General features: G+C 47.4%; 1 protein-coding gene across 1 annotated transcript; it reads left to right on the forward strand.

The window, feature by feature from the left end:
• Positions 1–2,656: 2,656 nt before the first annotated feature.
• On the forward strand, positions 2,657–13,126 carry LOC121604191 (microsomal triglyceride transfer protein). The gene is made up of 18 exons (XM_041933635.1): positions 2,657–2,717; positions 3,742–3,929; positions 4,100–4,243; positions 6,136–6,243; positions 6,339–6,455; positions 6,540–6,679; positions 6,758–6,908; positions 7,587–7,744; positions 7,873–8,041; positions 8,262–8,369; positions 8,495–8,707; positions 8,800–9,011; positions 9,141–9,238; positions 9,419–9,540; positions 9,752–9,979; positions 10,466–10,590; positions 12,012–12,182; positions 12,277–13,126. Exons 1-18 carry the CDS (start codon positions 2,657–2,659, stop codon positions 12,422–12,424), a joined length of 2,661 nt encoding a protein of 886 aa, XP_041789569.1. The 3' UTR covers positions 12,425–13,126.
• Positions 13,127–13,761: the final 635 nt, after the last annotated feature.

The following is a 13,761-nucleotide window of genomic DNA, read 5'->3' on the forward strand; positions in this document are numbered from 1 at the left end:
ACGTGGGAATGATCTGAACTGAAGAGGTGGAAACTGACACGTTAAAAAAAGACGTTTATTCTACGATGAACTCGTTTCTTCTGGTCATGGACATCTCGACCGGACGGGCCTCTGACACAGCACACACTCATCAGTGTGTGCATCAGTCTCCTTTTCTCTAATTACTAGCATATAAAAAAACGTACCAGAGGAGCAGTGATAATTCACCAGAGGAGGGTTTATTATGGACAAACATGGTCCCATCTGCCTCACACGCATTTAAACACAACTAAACCATAGAGGCCACGACGGCTTTACAACCGGCGACAAGCAAACACGTTAAAACATCAGCAAAATTCAAGACGGTGTCGGGTTTTAATATCATTTCACATCCGTTCAAGCAGACCGTCGCTGTGGAAGTTAGATTTTAAAAGCTGCGAGGTGTCAAACACACGGAGCAGAGCGGAGTTTCCTCAGTCTGGCTCCTCTTCGTCAGCCTGTTGATCAGACTGAGTTTTTCTCTGAAAACACACCTCAGTCACAGAGAGACTTGTGGCTCACACTGGAACACAACACAGATTATTTCTAATTTAGATACCCGGCTGTGATAAGAGTATCTGTTTGCCGTGTTATCGCTGGATGTGACCTTTGGCCGGATGCCTCAGAGAACAACAGCAGACTCGTTCCCACTGATGGAATCAGCCTTCCTCTCAAACGCTCTGCGGTTTAACGCCTGCGCCGGTCACTGCTGAGGTCGTTCAGATACGACACATGTGATGAGGTGTTTGTCTGTTCTGATCTGTGTCTTAACTAAACCAGACGGTCAGAATCACACCTTCAGTTTTCCTTTCACATAATAACTATCTGCTGAAACACTCAGGGTCCTCTCCACGGGGGCACTTTATCTACTGTACTCGTTCAGTTTCTCTCTATAAATGTGGATTTCCACTTGGAGTGAAGAGATTTGATTGGTGCTTCTGTGATAAATAAAGATCATTCTTGTGATGAATATTACTGTATGTCTCAACAGTGAGCTTCACTAACCCTGACCCCCCCGACTTGACTTGCTGGACTGTCGCTCCTGTAGCTGCTCTCGACTCTGAATCTGTTTTTAAATGAATCGTTTGGCAGCTGGATGATATCAAGTCTTCATCCAGCTGTGTGCTGATGTGCTGATGGGACACGATGATGACGTTATTCTGCAGTAGTTTCTGACAATGAGCAGCGCCGTCGTGTCGTTTAGTCCGAACAGTTTGAAAATAAAAAACAGGAAGGACCTCTTTATCTGTCTTCCTGCCCCCCCAGAGGTCACGACCCTCGTCTCAGTGTTTATCTGAGGAGAGTCCACTGAAGAAGGCCCGACTGCCGACTGAAGCTGGACTGAAGCTGGACAGAGACGTCAGGCTTCAGGACGGCGAGGGACTCGTCAGATAAGGCTGGGATGATGACACTGACGATGAGTCCTCAGTGTCCAGGTGGAGAGGAGGCGACACCAGCAAACACACACATCCACCAGCTGTTCAGTCAAATCCACGTCCACCGCTTTCAGTGTGGCTCAAAGTAACTAAGTACATTTACTTTAATATAATTTGTACTTTTTACTGCAGTGCAGTTACCTGACGTCACACACACGTTAAACCACATGACGACCAAACACTGACGCAGGAACTGCACTGTTCAAACTGAAAACATTTGAGTGAAACCTGCTGACGTGTTTATTACATCTGAAGAAAAGGCTCATCAGAACTCAGGCTGATGAGTTCAGGTTTACAGAACAGCTGAGTGGTTTGTTTGGGGGGGGGCACTTTGGATTGAATCAAAACTAAAAGTGAAGGTGAGCTGATTTGCTGTGAGAGGTTTTCTGGACGTGTTGCTGCTGATCAAAGTGATGGACGCTTCATCAGGTCGCATTACTCCTGAAAGTCTGCACCCCCGCCTCAATCCTCACCCACCCACCTCCCCCCACACTCGCTGTAGTGATACAGTGTATTTCACTTTCGTAGATGAGGTTTCTGCAGTATTTATAGATTATTTGAATCTGGCCTGCATTAACTGGAGGAATCAGCAGTGGATCTGTTTTTAGAGATCTGGTCCATGTGATTCCTCCTCAGGGTCTCACACAGACCCTCAGCTCAAACCCTCAGAACTTTGTGGGCCCCCCCTGGGACGCTGTAATGTGATCTGGGGGCTGGTTTAGGGCCACAGAGCGCAGACTGTTCATGTCAAAGAGAAACCAGGTGAAAGGTGTCTCACATGAACGAGTTCATATAGATCAGAGCTGAATCACGTCTGCGCTCATTTCACCTTATTTTCTACAGAACCAAACTTTCCTGCGTGCTGACGAATCCGGACATGTTGTCCGGAGGATCCAGACGGCGGGTCTCACTCCTCCCTTGATCAATCATCAGTCACATGATCCCATTTCACTGATTAATCGATCAGGCGGCCGCTCGGCTGTATTAAAGGCGGCTGCATCGATCAGCCGCGCAGGTTCCTGAACAAATCTGAGCTGCTCAGGTTAATCATTGGCGTTTTATCTCGTACTTAGTACTTGAGCGTGGAGTTTGGAGTCTGCCCTCCCCGCAGACAGATCATATCAGGGGGGGCTCGGCCTGCCTTTGCCTTTTCTTCGGCCTGTGCGCGTCGCTTTGCTTCGTGGCTGCAGACAGGACGCACCATGTTCACCGCCGCGCTCTTCGTGCTCTGCGCAGCTTCCTGCGTCTCAGCTGCCGCCACAGGTGAGTCGATGGGCTGCTTTCACTTGTTCGCTTCTGTGCAGGTAGTTTGAGGTAGAAGGACACCTGGAGGAGGCTGCGGATCACTGAATAAAGCTTGAATGAATCAGCAGAAGAAGAAAAGCTCTGCTTCATCCTCCAGCTGTGGAGCTGTGTCAGCAGGATTCATCTGTGGCTCCAAAGACACTCAGCTGAGCTCTGGAGGTTTCTTCATCAGAGGCTGCTCCGTTATTGATGATGAAGGTGTCAGGCTGATTTGTGTTGCTGCTGGATCCTGTTCTCCACCTCTGGAGAAGCTTCAGTTAAAGCTGCTTGGTGTGGTCTCTGGTTGATAAGAGGAAAAGTTAGGACACAACACTTATAATGTGATTAGTGTCTGTTGAGTCGAGCTCCATGTTGCTCAGTAAATCAGGTACTGACACGTCAGTGCGTCTTCCCTCGTGGCCTGAACTCATATCTGACAGCAGAGCTTGTTGATAGAGCAGAGGAGAGTTTTTATCTGCTCTCACGCCCTGAGAAATGGCCGCCGGATGAGTCACCTCAACGCACAGACAGTATTTCTGTGAAGGAAACGCTGTGTGAACACCTGAAGTGAAGCTGGGAAGCAAGTTAAAGACACCTGGAGTCACTAAACTGAAGGAAATCTGACTCCATTGACTTCACTTTCTATCATGAATAAGTCCACTTTGTCTTCTCATGTTTGGTCTAAAATAACCCTTCTTAACAGAGTTTCACTCATCGGTTTCAGTTTGCCTCGTTAATTCAAACGACCTGAACAGACAGACTGAAGCTTTGAGCTTCGTCACTGATGGGGAGGCAGTGATGAAGCTTTAAATGGAAGAAGTTAGATGTCAGATTTCAGGGCTCGAAGGCACCACAGCCAGAAGTCAACTTTCAGGTTTCCTCTAGCTGATATCTATAAGACATGAGATGAAACCAGAGACCAGCTATGAAACACTTTGCAGTGCAGTGCAAAGCAGCGCTCTTCCTCGTGTTTGCTCAGCAGCTGCTTCCTGTGTTTCTTCAGGTGGTGCTGCAGGACCCCGGCTGAGCAGCAACCAGCTGTACAAATTCAGCTACACCACCGAGGTGCTGCTGGACCGGACCAGGCCGTCAAAAGAGGGCAGCGCAGGCTACAGGATCTCCAGCGACGTGGACCTCAACCTGGTTTGGAGGGATCCCAGCAGCAAAGATGACCAACTGATTCGAGTGGCGGTATGCTGATCCAATCACACGCTGAGACAGGACATGATGTCATTTCCTGCCACACTTACAGAGCAACAGTTAGAATAATCCACAGAACACATCTGACTGCTCATACGCTTTGATTGAAGTGGTAGTAGAGGCTTCATGCTCGTGTGTGTTGATCAATCTCTGATCCACAGATCTCAAACGTGAGGATCGACCCTGCGTCCCATCGACCAGAGAAGAAGAACGTCCTCCGTGGGTCGACAGCAGAAGGCGTTTTGGGGAAGACTAACCTGGCAGCTCTGACGAAGCCCTTCCTGGTGCACCTGAGGAATGGAAAGGTAAGAGTCTGAGCGGGCGTTGTGGATGTCTCTCTGCTCGGCGCCCTGGTTTTAAACAATATGTCTAAAGAAAATAGTCCTCAGCAGTGGCCCCTCGCCGCTGGTGTTATCAGGTCTTATTCACTTTAGTTTACTTTATATTCACTCCTGGTTATTAACAACAGGAGCAGCTCCTGAATACATGAATGACTGTTAAAGGTCAGTGGAGCTCGTAATGAGTTCACCTTCACTGAGCTCAGGTGATGATGCTGGCAGGGGAAATACCACACGAGCTCTGTGTGTGTGCGTGTGTGTGTGTGTGTGTGTGTGTGTGTGTGTGTGTGTGTGTGTGTGTGTGTGTGTGTGTGTGTGAGCGTGTGCAAAGGTCAGCCGGCTCAGAGGCTCAGTGAATGAATGAACAGGACTGATTCAGAGAGTGGCTCCTGGTCGCTGGATGAAGATGTTTGAGTTCCAGCTCGTTCTCTGCTGTCACATCTGTATCGCTGTGAACTGTCCAGTCCTGCATCCAAGAGGCTGGTTGTTGGATGTCTCGTTAATCTTTAATGTGTTTTACCTGTTGGTCCTCATGCAGGACAGTAAAGGCTCTGGTATCACTTTTTAAAAGCTTTATAAGCTGTAACTGATGGCTTAACTGGTTTATGAGTCATTTACTAATGAAAGATAGATCAGAGCTCATCAATGAGAAATCACTGAGCTGTCTGTACGAGCATTTACCATCTGCTCAGAGTCCATTTATTAACAAGCTCTTAAGCTTCTATCAATGGATTTGAACAGAACTGCATTATCAGCAAGCCGCTAAAGGGATTTTATCCACCCTGTCAATCAAAAGATTTATTCTTATTAATGGATTATAACTGATCAATAAAGCCTTAGAACCATGAATGAGGAGCTGATAAAGAGCACCAGTATGAAGTACAGTAGACAAAGACACGCTTGTTCATATTGGCTGCTCACAGTCAGGACTTCAGAGGCGTTCAGAGACACTTCAGCAGTTCATGTGTCACATCTGACTCTTAAATGAGGCTGAACGACACCCAAAAACCATCCCGTCGCCCTGCAGGGTCCGAGGCCGCTGTGTGACTGCACACCAGCTGAAAAACACACACTTTAAATGTTAGCGAGGCTTGGAGGATTCATGCCGGTTCAGTGTGGAGCCAAGGTTGGAAGACGGCGTGAAACAGGACGGCGCAGTGTCCCCCTCAGTGTTGTTAGCTTATTTATACTGATGGCAGGCTGCAGCAGGAAGAACACACAGCAGCAGTGGACAGTCTATTTATGGTGGCCCTGGCTGATATTGTGGGCGAGCGCCACAAATAAATTACATACTGTATAGGAGACAGTGCAGAATGATGTAACGTGCTGCTGAGCGGGACACAGAGTCCGGCATGAGCCGAACCGAAGCCTCACTGGAAAGCTGCGTGGCGTGATACGATGTTTCCCAAGATGAACTAAGCTCATTTGATTGAGGTTTGGTTCCATGACTTGATGATATCAGTGACAGAGATAAACATACTGTAAGAGTGACTCATCTGTCGTGCCGGTCATCGCTGTGCACTGATGTGTACTGAGGGTATAATTAGAGGAAAAATATGCACGTCAGGCTGAGATGGAGGCTTTTTAAAATTTTAAAGTGCTAAGACCGTAGAAGTATTCTGGTTTGGTTTTTGATCTACGCTTCAAAGAATATCTTTTCTTTCTGCGTGTGATGTAAATAGTGTCTGATGTCATGACTATAAACTCTCTGCAGGAGGAAAACCAACACCTGAAAGCCTGTGAGCCTGCTGGGGCTCTCTTTCCTCCGCCGCTGCTTTGTCTGCTGGATGAAGTGTCTTGGTATCACCAGTCAAATGCATTGTTTAACATGTCGCTTTCTTTCATCACGCCTGCTGTAGACAAAAGCATTTTATTCCTACTGGGCTGAACCTGTAACCATCAAGAACCTGAAAAGAGGGCTGGCCAGCCTGCTGCAAGTTCAGATCAAATCTGGGAAAGTTATAGAGGTAAACAACACGATACCACGACAATCACATCTATTCATGTTTTCAGTGCTTTATTACACGTTGCTAACGTGAGCAAACTTAATGTCCGCGGACAGAACGACGTGTCTGGAAGGTGCACAGTCGAGTACGAGGCAGTCAAAGGTCAAGTGACAAGAACCAAGATACTGGAGACGTGCAAGGCTGCAGAGGGCGGCTTCACCACGCACAGTCAGGTAAGCCAGCGTCCACACCGACGTACCGTGCTAGAATACAGCCAGTCGCTCGTGCATCAAGCCTCGGATGTGTCCCCCCTGCAGGTCTTGGGTGTGAGCAGGAAGTCCGGTTCTGTTACGGTGTTCAGGCTTCAGGATGGCTTCATCCGCTCGGCCGTGGCTGAAGAAACACACTCGCTGGCCGTCAACGCCCGCAGATCTGCCGCTGCTAAAGTCGTGTCCAGGTGAACGCCGCAGTAAAGAATGAACGGATGCTGCCATTTCTGACGTGGACACACTTCACATTTCAAATTTCTCCTCAGGCAAACGCTCACGCTGGCAGGGACAGAGGCCGGGCCGCCGGAGGCTGCTGGGAAAGACGTGGCTGCGGTTGTCAAGACGATCGATGCTAAACTGGCTGCTGTGGGTATCGTGGCGGAGAATGTCCAATCCCAGTGCAAGGGATGTCCATCAGTGAGTACTTGTTCACTTTCCCCACCTAGTTATTGATTGGTTGCCAATGACATCCTGTACAGGCATTCATGGTTTCCAGATGATGAACTAATTACTGCATCGACTTTTCTTCTGGCGCCACCGTGAGGTTGAAATTTATGGTTTTAAGTGAATGTCTCGTTCATGTCCCCTCTGGATGAATCCCAAAAACTGAACATTCTTAAAAATGTCCTCATCAGGTCATATTTTCAGTTAGACCAATATTTTGGTTTTATTGCCAAATACGAGCAAAACCAGCACCTCCACCAGCGCCAGCTAAGATAATTAGCAAATGTTAGCATTCTAGCATGCTAAACTAGGGATAGCCAGAATGCTAATCCTCATCCCTGCTGAAGACCAGCATGTTAGCACTCTCATTGCATGTTAGCATTAGCATTTAGCTTTACCGCAGCTCATTTTGCCAACAGGCTACAGACAGGAAGCGTTCACGGTGGCCTCGTCTGTCCGGGGACACGTTCCCATTCATCAGAATATGAAGAAGACATGATTCAGTCTGCTGATGCTATACGCTTTGTTTTATGCATTTTCAGTGTTTGATATGAAACTGTGCTTTTCTCCTCTGTTGGTTTGTAATCTCAGTAAACAGAATAAAGTGTGTGTTGTTGACCCCCCCCCTCTCCTCTGTGTGCTCCCTCTTAGCTTTTTGAACACTGGCAGCGTGAACAGAAGCTGCTGGAGCCAGCGAGCCTGTCCAAAGCCACGGCTCCTCGCAGCTTCCTGGCCCTCATCCAGAGCATTAGGAAGGCGTCCAAAGACGAGATCCTCAAAGTGCTGAAGAGTGCCAGCAAGACCTCTCTGTAAACCGGCTCCTCCTCCCTCATGCATCTTAGTTTACCCTCTGACTCCATCACTCTGCTGTCCCTTAACTTTTAAGATTGAGATGAACTCACCGTCGCTGTGTTTACCTTCTTCCTGCCGGTTTCAGACCTCAGGTGGTGGACGCTGTGACGTCCTCGCAGACCGCTGCATCTCTGGACGCCATGCTTTCATTCCTGAACTTCACCGATGCCAAAGGTCTGGTTCTGCAGGAGAGGTTTCTCTACGCATGTGGCTTTGCTTCACATCCCAACGAGAGGATGCTGCAGGCTCTGCTGGTGAGTGTCACAGTGTTAGTAACAGAACTTTTCTTGCTTATTAAAGGAAAACACATTATATACCAACGGCCTTTTCATAAACTGCTTTATATTTAACGTGTGATAAGTCTTAAACTTAAGAATCCTCAGTCTTAAGAATAAAGTCTGCAAAACCAAGTCATCTTAAACTAAATGAAATGCCAGCATTGAATGTGTTTCATGAGAAGAGTTTCCTTTTCAGGATATTTCAAGGGGAAAGATCGGCAGCACTGACATTAAAGAGTCAGTGGTGATCATTATGGGAGCTCTGGTCCATAAGCTGTGTGAGAAAGGAGGGTGCAACTTACCGGTGAGCTTCCAAGAAAGATGAGAAATGATACGCAATACAAACATGGAAATTGTTGAGTAAATAAGCCAAATGCAAATGAATCCGAGAGCTGACCGACGCTCCTCTGCTGGATGTTCACCTCTCAGACAGTGGTGCAGGTGAAGAAGCTGATTTTAGACGGTCCTGACAGCACGAAGGTGGAGTCTGAGGTCCAGATGTATCTTCTGGCTCTGAAGAACTCTCTGCTTCCCGAGGCCATCCCCATCTTCACCAGGTACGCAGAGTCGGAGGTGGGAGCTTACAGCACCATCGCCCTCACTGCTCTGCAGAGATATGATGTCAGCCTCATCACTGACGAGGTGAGTCGCCGTGTACAAAACTCTTCATCACGAGCTCTTCTGCTACGTGGAGCCGGTTAGAGCGGGAGATGAATGGTTTCCGTCGTCTGCAGGTGAAACAGACGGTGAACAGAGTTTACCACCAGAATCGACGGATCTACGAGAAAAACGTGAGAGCCGCCGCCGCTGACGTCATCCTGAGCAGCGACCCGTCGTACACGGAGGTGAAGAACCTGCTTCTGTCTATCGGAAACCTGCCGTATGAGATGAACAAGTACATGCTGTCCAAGATCCAGGACATCCTCCGCTTCCAGCTGCCGGCCAGGTTCGTCACAGACCAGCAGACGTGATTCTTCTCTGAGTTTCTGAGTCGAACGCCAACAAAAAAGAGCAAATAATAAGATTTTTCCAACATGCATTACAGCCATTTATTGTCCTTTATTTCATTTTTCAGCAAAATTATACAACAAGCTATGAAGGACACGATTTCCCACAATTATGACCGGTTTGCTAAAGTCGGCTCGTCGTCTGCTTTCTCAGGATTCATGGCACGTGAGTAACGAAGCCTCAGCACCGAGCCTGGAATAAATGACACATAACGTTCTTTCAAACCTCAGAATCTGAGATGAGATGAAAAAAAAGTGAAACAGAAATGTTAGCACTGACCTTTCGGGTCGGTGGTTACGCTGATTGAAACAGTTCATGCACTGAGCGCTTTAAACGTTCCTGCAGAATCCGCTGATGTGACCTCCACGTACAGTCTGGACATCCTGTATTCAGGCTCCGGCATCCTGAGGAGGAGCAACATGAATATTTACGGTGCTAACAATGGAGCGATGCTACATGGACTCCAGGTAAGACAACGAGGGGAATCACTGTGAAGGTCCCTGACTGTTGCAGGAACAGGAATTCAGTTTGATGTTGTTTTTTTTAACAGAGCGTGTATGTAAAGCACTTTAAATCACGCTTTCTGTGGAACGTGCTTCTCAAATGAACTTTTCTCTCTTTAGATAGATTGTAGTCTGCGTGAAATGTCAGAACAGATCGGTATGAACTTGCTTCCAGGTGGCGATCGAGGCCCAGGGTCTGGAGTCACTGATCGCCGCCACCCCCGATGAAGGAGAGGAAGACCTGGAGTCGTTCGCCGGGATGTCGGCTCTGCTGTTCGACGTCCAGCTGCGACCCGTCACCTTCTTCAAGGGCTACAGTGACCTCATGTCCAAAATGTTCTCCATGACCGGGGAGCCCATGAACGTAGTGAAGGGCCTCATCCTGCTGACGGATCATTCTGAGGTGAGCGGTTATTACTGATGACGGACCTTCGTCTCGGTGTGGTTCTGAATGGCAGAGACCATGAAGAGGAAGGTGGTTGGTGAAACGACCTCGGCTGTGTGAGGCTTATGGAAGACAACGGGACTGATTAGCTGCTCCCAGAAAGCTGGATTCTGCCTCAGAGCGGTCAGACTTCCAGGTTGTAGATCCTTGAGTCCAGGATGGAGGTTTTTATGTCCAGCTGTCATGTTGCCACCAGAGGAGAACACAGCCTGAGTGGGCGTAGCGTGCTTAGACTTTGACTCTGGAGATGGAGGTCAGCAAACAGTCAGCGACCGAGACAAACATTCTTTAACTGCAACCAAGTCCTGATCGTCTCCTAGAGCTAAAGCACTTACATCACGTCTCTGTGGGTCATCAGGAAGACACTGACACTGCCTGTTTTGTTTTTACTGAGAGTGAAGAGATGATACAAGGATTTCTTTCTCTTTGCTGCTCGTCCTCCAGGTGATCCAGCTGCAGTCTGGCCTGAAAGCCAGCGCAGAGTTCCAGGGAGGTTTAGCCATCGACATCTCTGGAGGCATGGAGATCAGTCTGTGGTACCGGGAGTCCAAGACCAGCGTCAACAACAGGTACAGCCCGGAGGCCGTGTCATGATGTGACGTGTCGTGTGTTTATGTGGAACGGTCCGTTATCTCTCTGGGTATGTTTGAAGTACTGTATGTACAGTACGGTGTAATAATGTGCAGGGCAAAGGACGATTCTTAGACGGCCGTCGTTGTTTTCGAAGCTGCGTCGGGCTGTTAATAGATTTCTGTTGATGTCGATTCGTGTGAACTTCTGATGCTCTATAAGTGTCGTCTGATTCATTTGTTCCACCTGCTCCAGTATTGTGCCTCTCATTTCTCTGTTTGTGTGGCATGACGTCAGCTCTGTCTGGGTCTCTATTTTAAAACATTACGGCTGAAAGCGGAGCGTCATCATCGGGCTGCACGAGGCAGGAGGTCAGCGGTCATTTCTAACATTTGACTTCAGTTCAACCATAACAGGAAACTCAAGAACGGGATTCTCCACCATGTGTTTGGTCTCTTATCGATTCATTTGATGATGCATTCGAGAAATTTTGATTAGTTAGCTCGGTGGAAAATAAAAATGGAAATTATTTTGCTAAATTTTTCTTTGCAGAAAAGTTTTTTTTACTTAACATAACAAAGTAAGTTATCAATAAAAGGTTGGAATCCGTACTGAAACTTAATACAAGATCCTGCATTAGTGCTTAAATTATGCTTCCATTAGTCAGACAATTAATTTACAGCTCAATATGTAAATTTCTGCTATTTCCACAGTGATGGAAAAGAAAAGGGGGTTTTATTGGGGGTCTTTGCTGTGGAATTAATCATGAAAATATGGTTGAAGAAGAAGAAGCTTCCAGACTTCTGTTCTGGGGTTTTCTTCCCCGTCTTCAGTGTTAAGAGTCCCATCTTGAGTGCGGAGGATGAGTCGACCCATGTGTGGAGGGGAATGGCAGAGGCAGGTGAATGGATCAGCATAGTTGTACCTCGTCCACTCTGATAATAGACCGGCGGGCTATCTATAGAAGCAGAACAAACCACACCGGCATCTTTGCCAAGACATGTCTCCGCGGGCAAACTTCCAGAGGTTGGACGCTCAGCCGGTTGGCGCTTTGATTTAAACATGAGGGGAAGTAGTTAAACTCTGCTCGTTAACGTCTGTTGAGCCACAAACTGCGTGATGCAAATGCAAACAAGGACTAAATGACAGCGATTATGACGAGGCTGAAGAAAGCCGTGTGTTGGTGTCATCCATCAGAACACCTCTGACACTGCAGGTAACCAGAGCAACACCTGTTTCGCTTCGTTATACGTTCTCTAATTGAAATAGCTGCTTTTTGAAAGATTTGCAAACTCGTGTTTTTATAACGAGCAAAGCTTTATTTTAAATGTGGTTTTATGGGAATTCCACATGATTTCAGGTAAACGAACTGTTCCACAGGTGAAATGATTTTTCACGTTTCGTTCTCTGATGGTTTCAGGGGCGCGCTGGTGGTCACCGGAAACATCACGGTGGACATGGACTTCATGAGGGCTGGGGTCGAGGTCAGCTTCGAAACCGAGGCTTCGCTGGACTTCATCACCACCGTCCAGTTTTCTGAGTACCCCTTCCTGGTTTGCATGCAGATGGACAAAACGACCTTCCCCATCAGGTATTGTGAGCCCGCCTCCGCTCAGAGAAGATTCGAACGCTCTCTCAGGGTCTTATTGTTGAATCGTCTGACCGTCTGTTCTCGATGCTTTCAGCGACTTCCTGACCAAGTACGAGAGCCTGTCATCGGGGGCGAGCGCCGTGTCGCGCAGGAGCAGGAAGCAGCTCGTCCCTGGCTCCGAGTTCCCGCTTCACCAGGAGAACTCAAACATGTGCAAGAAGGTCTTTGACTCCAGCTGGTAGAAGAAGCTATCCGGGAACGACCTGTCGTTCCGACGGGCAGAGTTTAGCCGCTCAAAGAGGGTTTCTTACATTCAGCGACAGCTATCACACCGCGGCCTCGTGCAGCAGAGGGGAGCGGTGAATGTTTACATCCCTGCGAGTATTTAAGGCGTTTTAATCGGACTTTTTGTTTTGAAATCGGGAATTCTTGAATTGTCTTTTTACGGATTTCCTTGAGAATGTATTTATGATGGGCACACACAGGATGTATGTTTTATTTGATGGGTAATATTCAGCGGGAATGATCCCACTTTAATTTCCCCGACACAGTTACAGTACAGATGAACATGTAAATATCACACTGGAGACTGTGGATTAACTCCCCCCCAGGAGAGGAAAAGCCCCGTTCTGTCAACAATGCTCTGTGTTTTAATTAAAAGTGTTCACAAAGGAGGAGCAGTTATCGTTTTATGTCACTATATCGCTGTTCACACATTTAAAATAACTTATTAAGCAAAGTAATGTCAGTTAATTCCATTTTTGATTGCTAAGTTGGTGATATTTGATTGTCCCTACGGAGACAACGATTGTCTGGGAACTGAATGAAAAATGAATCATCACCTCCTGAACATATATTTTGTACGTGGCTGTAATTCTCTGTTTGTCTGCGAACATTTGTCCAGTTTAAGGACTTTTGAGCGACTCGTAGCGTGTTTCCATTTTCAGGGACCAGTTTGTTGGCTCTGTGATCAGCTGGCAATAAATGTGCACTGGAAACACTTTTGACTCGGTTGATGGATTTAGATTCAGCAAAACGATGTGTGGGGTTAACCCTCCGGGTCCGGGGAGAAGCTCAAATGTGCCTGTGAAAACAGTTGACCTGCTAACCTTAGCAGATCTGTCCCACTGAGACCGGGTGGTCCTCCTGTTCTGGGATCCTGTCCTGCCCTTCAGTGAGTGTCAGTTTGATTAAAAACAGATTTATTAAGGTACATGCACCATGTTCACAAACATCATACCACCTCAACATCAGCGGAGAATAAAGCAGCTGCATCAAGGCCCTCACAGGGTCAGGAGATGTGATTAAGATGAGATGTAGCACTGTACCACAGAGAAACTGAACCTGGTCCCTTCAGGGTCTGCTGAATAACAGGAATATCACACACGACACGAAGGCTGTATATCTCTTTTATCTCTGTCTCTTCATGAGTCACAGTGTCCCTGCTGTGTCTGTTGGTCCAGACTGATTTTAGTAAAATGTCTCAATAAATGTTGGATGAATTGCCATGAAATGTGGTGTGGAGTCCAGACTCTTCATCTAACGCCATCATCAGGTCAAACAGTTTGTCCTGTACTTT

This window comes from Chelmon rostratus, chromosome 3 (genome assembly GCF_017976325.1).
Source record: "Chelmon rostratus isolate fCheRos1 chromosome 3, fCheRos1.pri, whole genome shotgun sequence".
In the NCBI taxonomy this organism is placed as follows: domain Eukaryota; kingdom Metazoa; phylum Chordata; class Actinopteri; order Chaetodontiformes; family Chaetodontidae; genus Chelmon; species Chelmon rostratus.

What these genes read in the sequence shown, in the direction of transcription:
- LOC121604191 (XM_041933635.1), top strand. Translation starts at nt 2,657, where the DNA reads ATGTTCACCGCCGCGCTCTTCGTGCTCTGCGCAGCTTCCTGCGTCTCA. An exon ending in ACCAACTGATTCGAGTGGCG is followed by an intron (nt 3,930 to 4,099) that starts GTATGCTGATCC and finishes TCTGATCCACAG; the next exon opens with ATCTCAAACGTGAGGATCGA. An exon ending in AAGGAGGGTGCAACTTACCG is followed by an intron (nt 8,370 to 8,494) that starts GTGAGCTTCCAA and finishes TTCACCTCTCAG; the next exon opens with ACAGTGGTGCAGGTGAAGAA.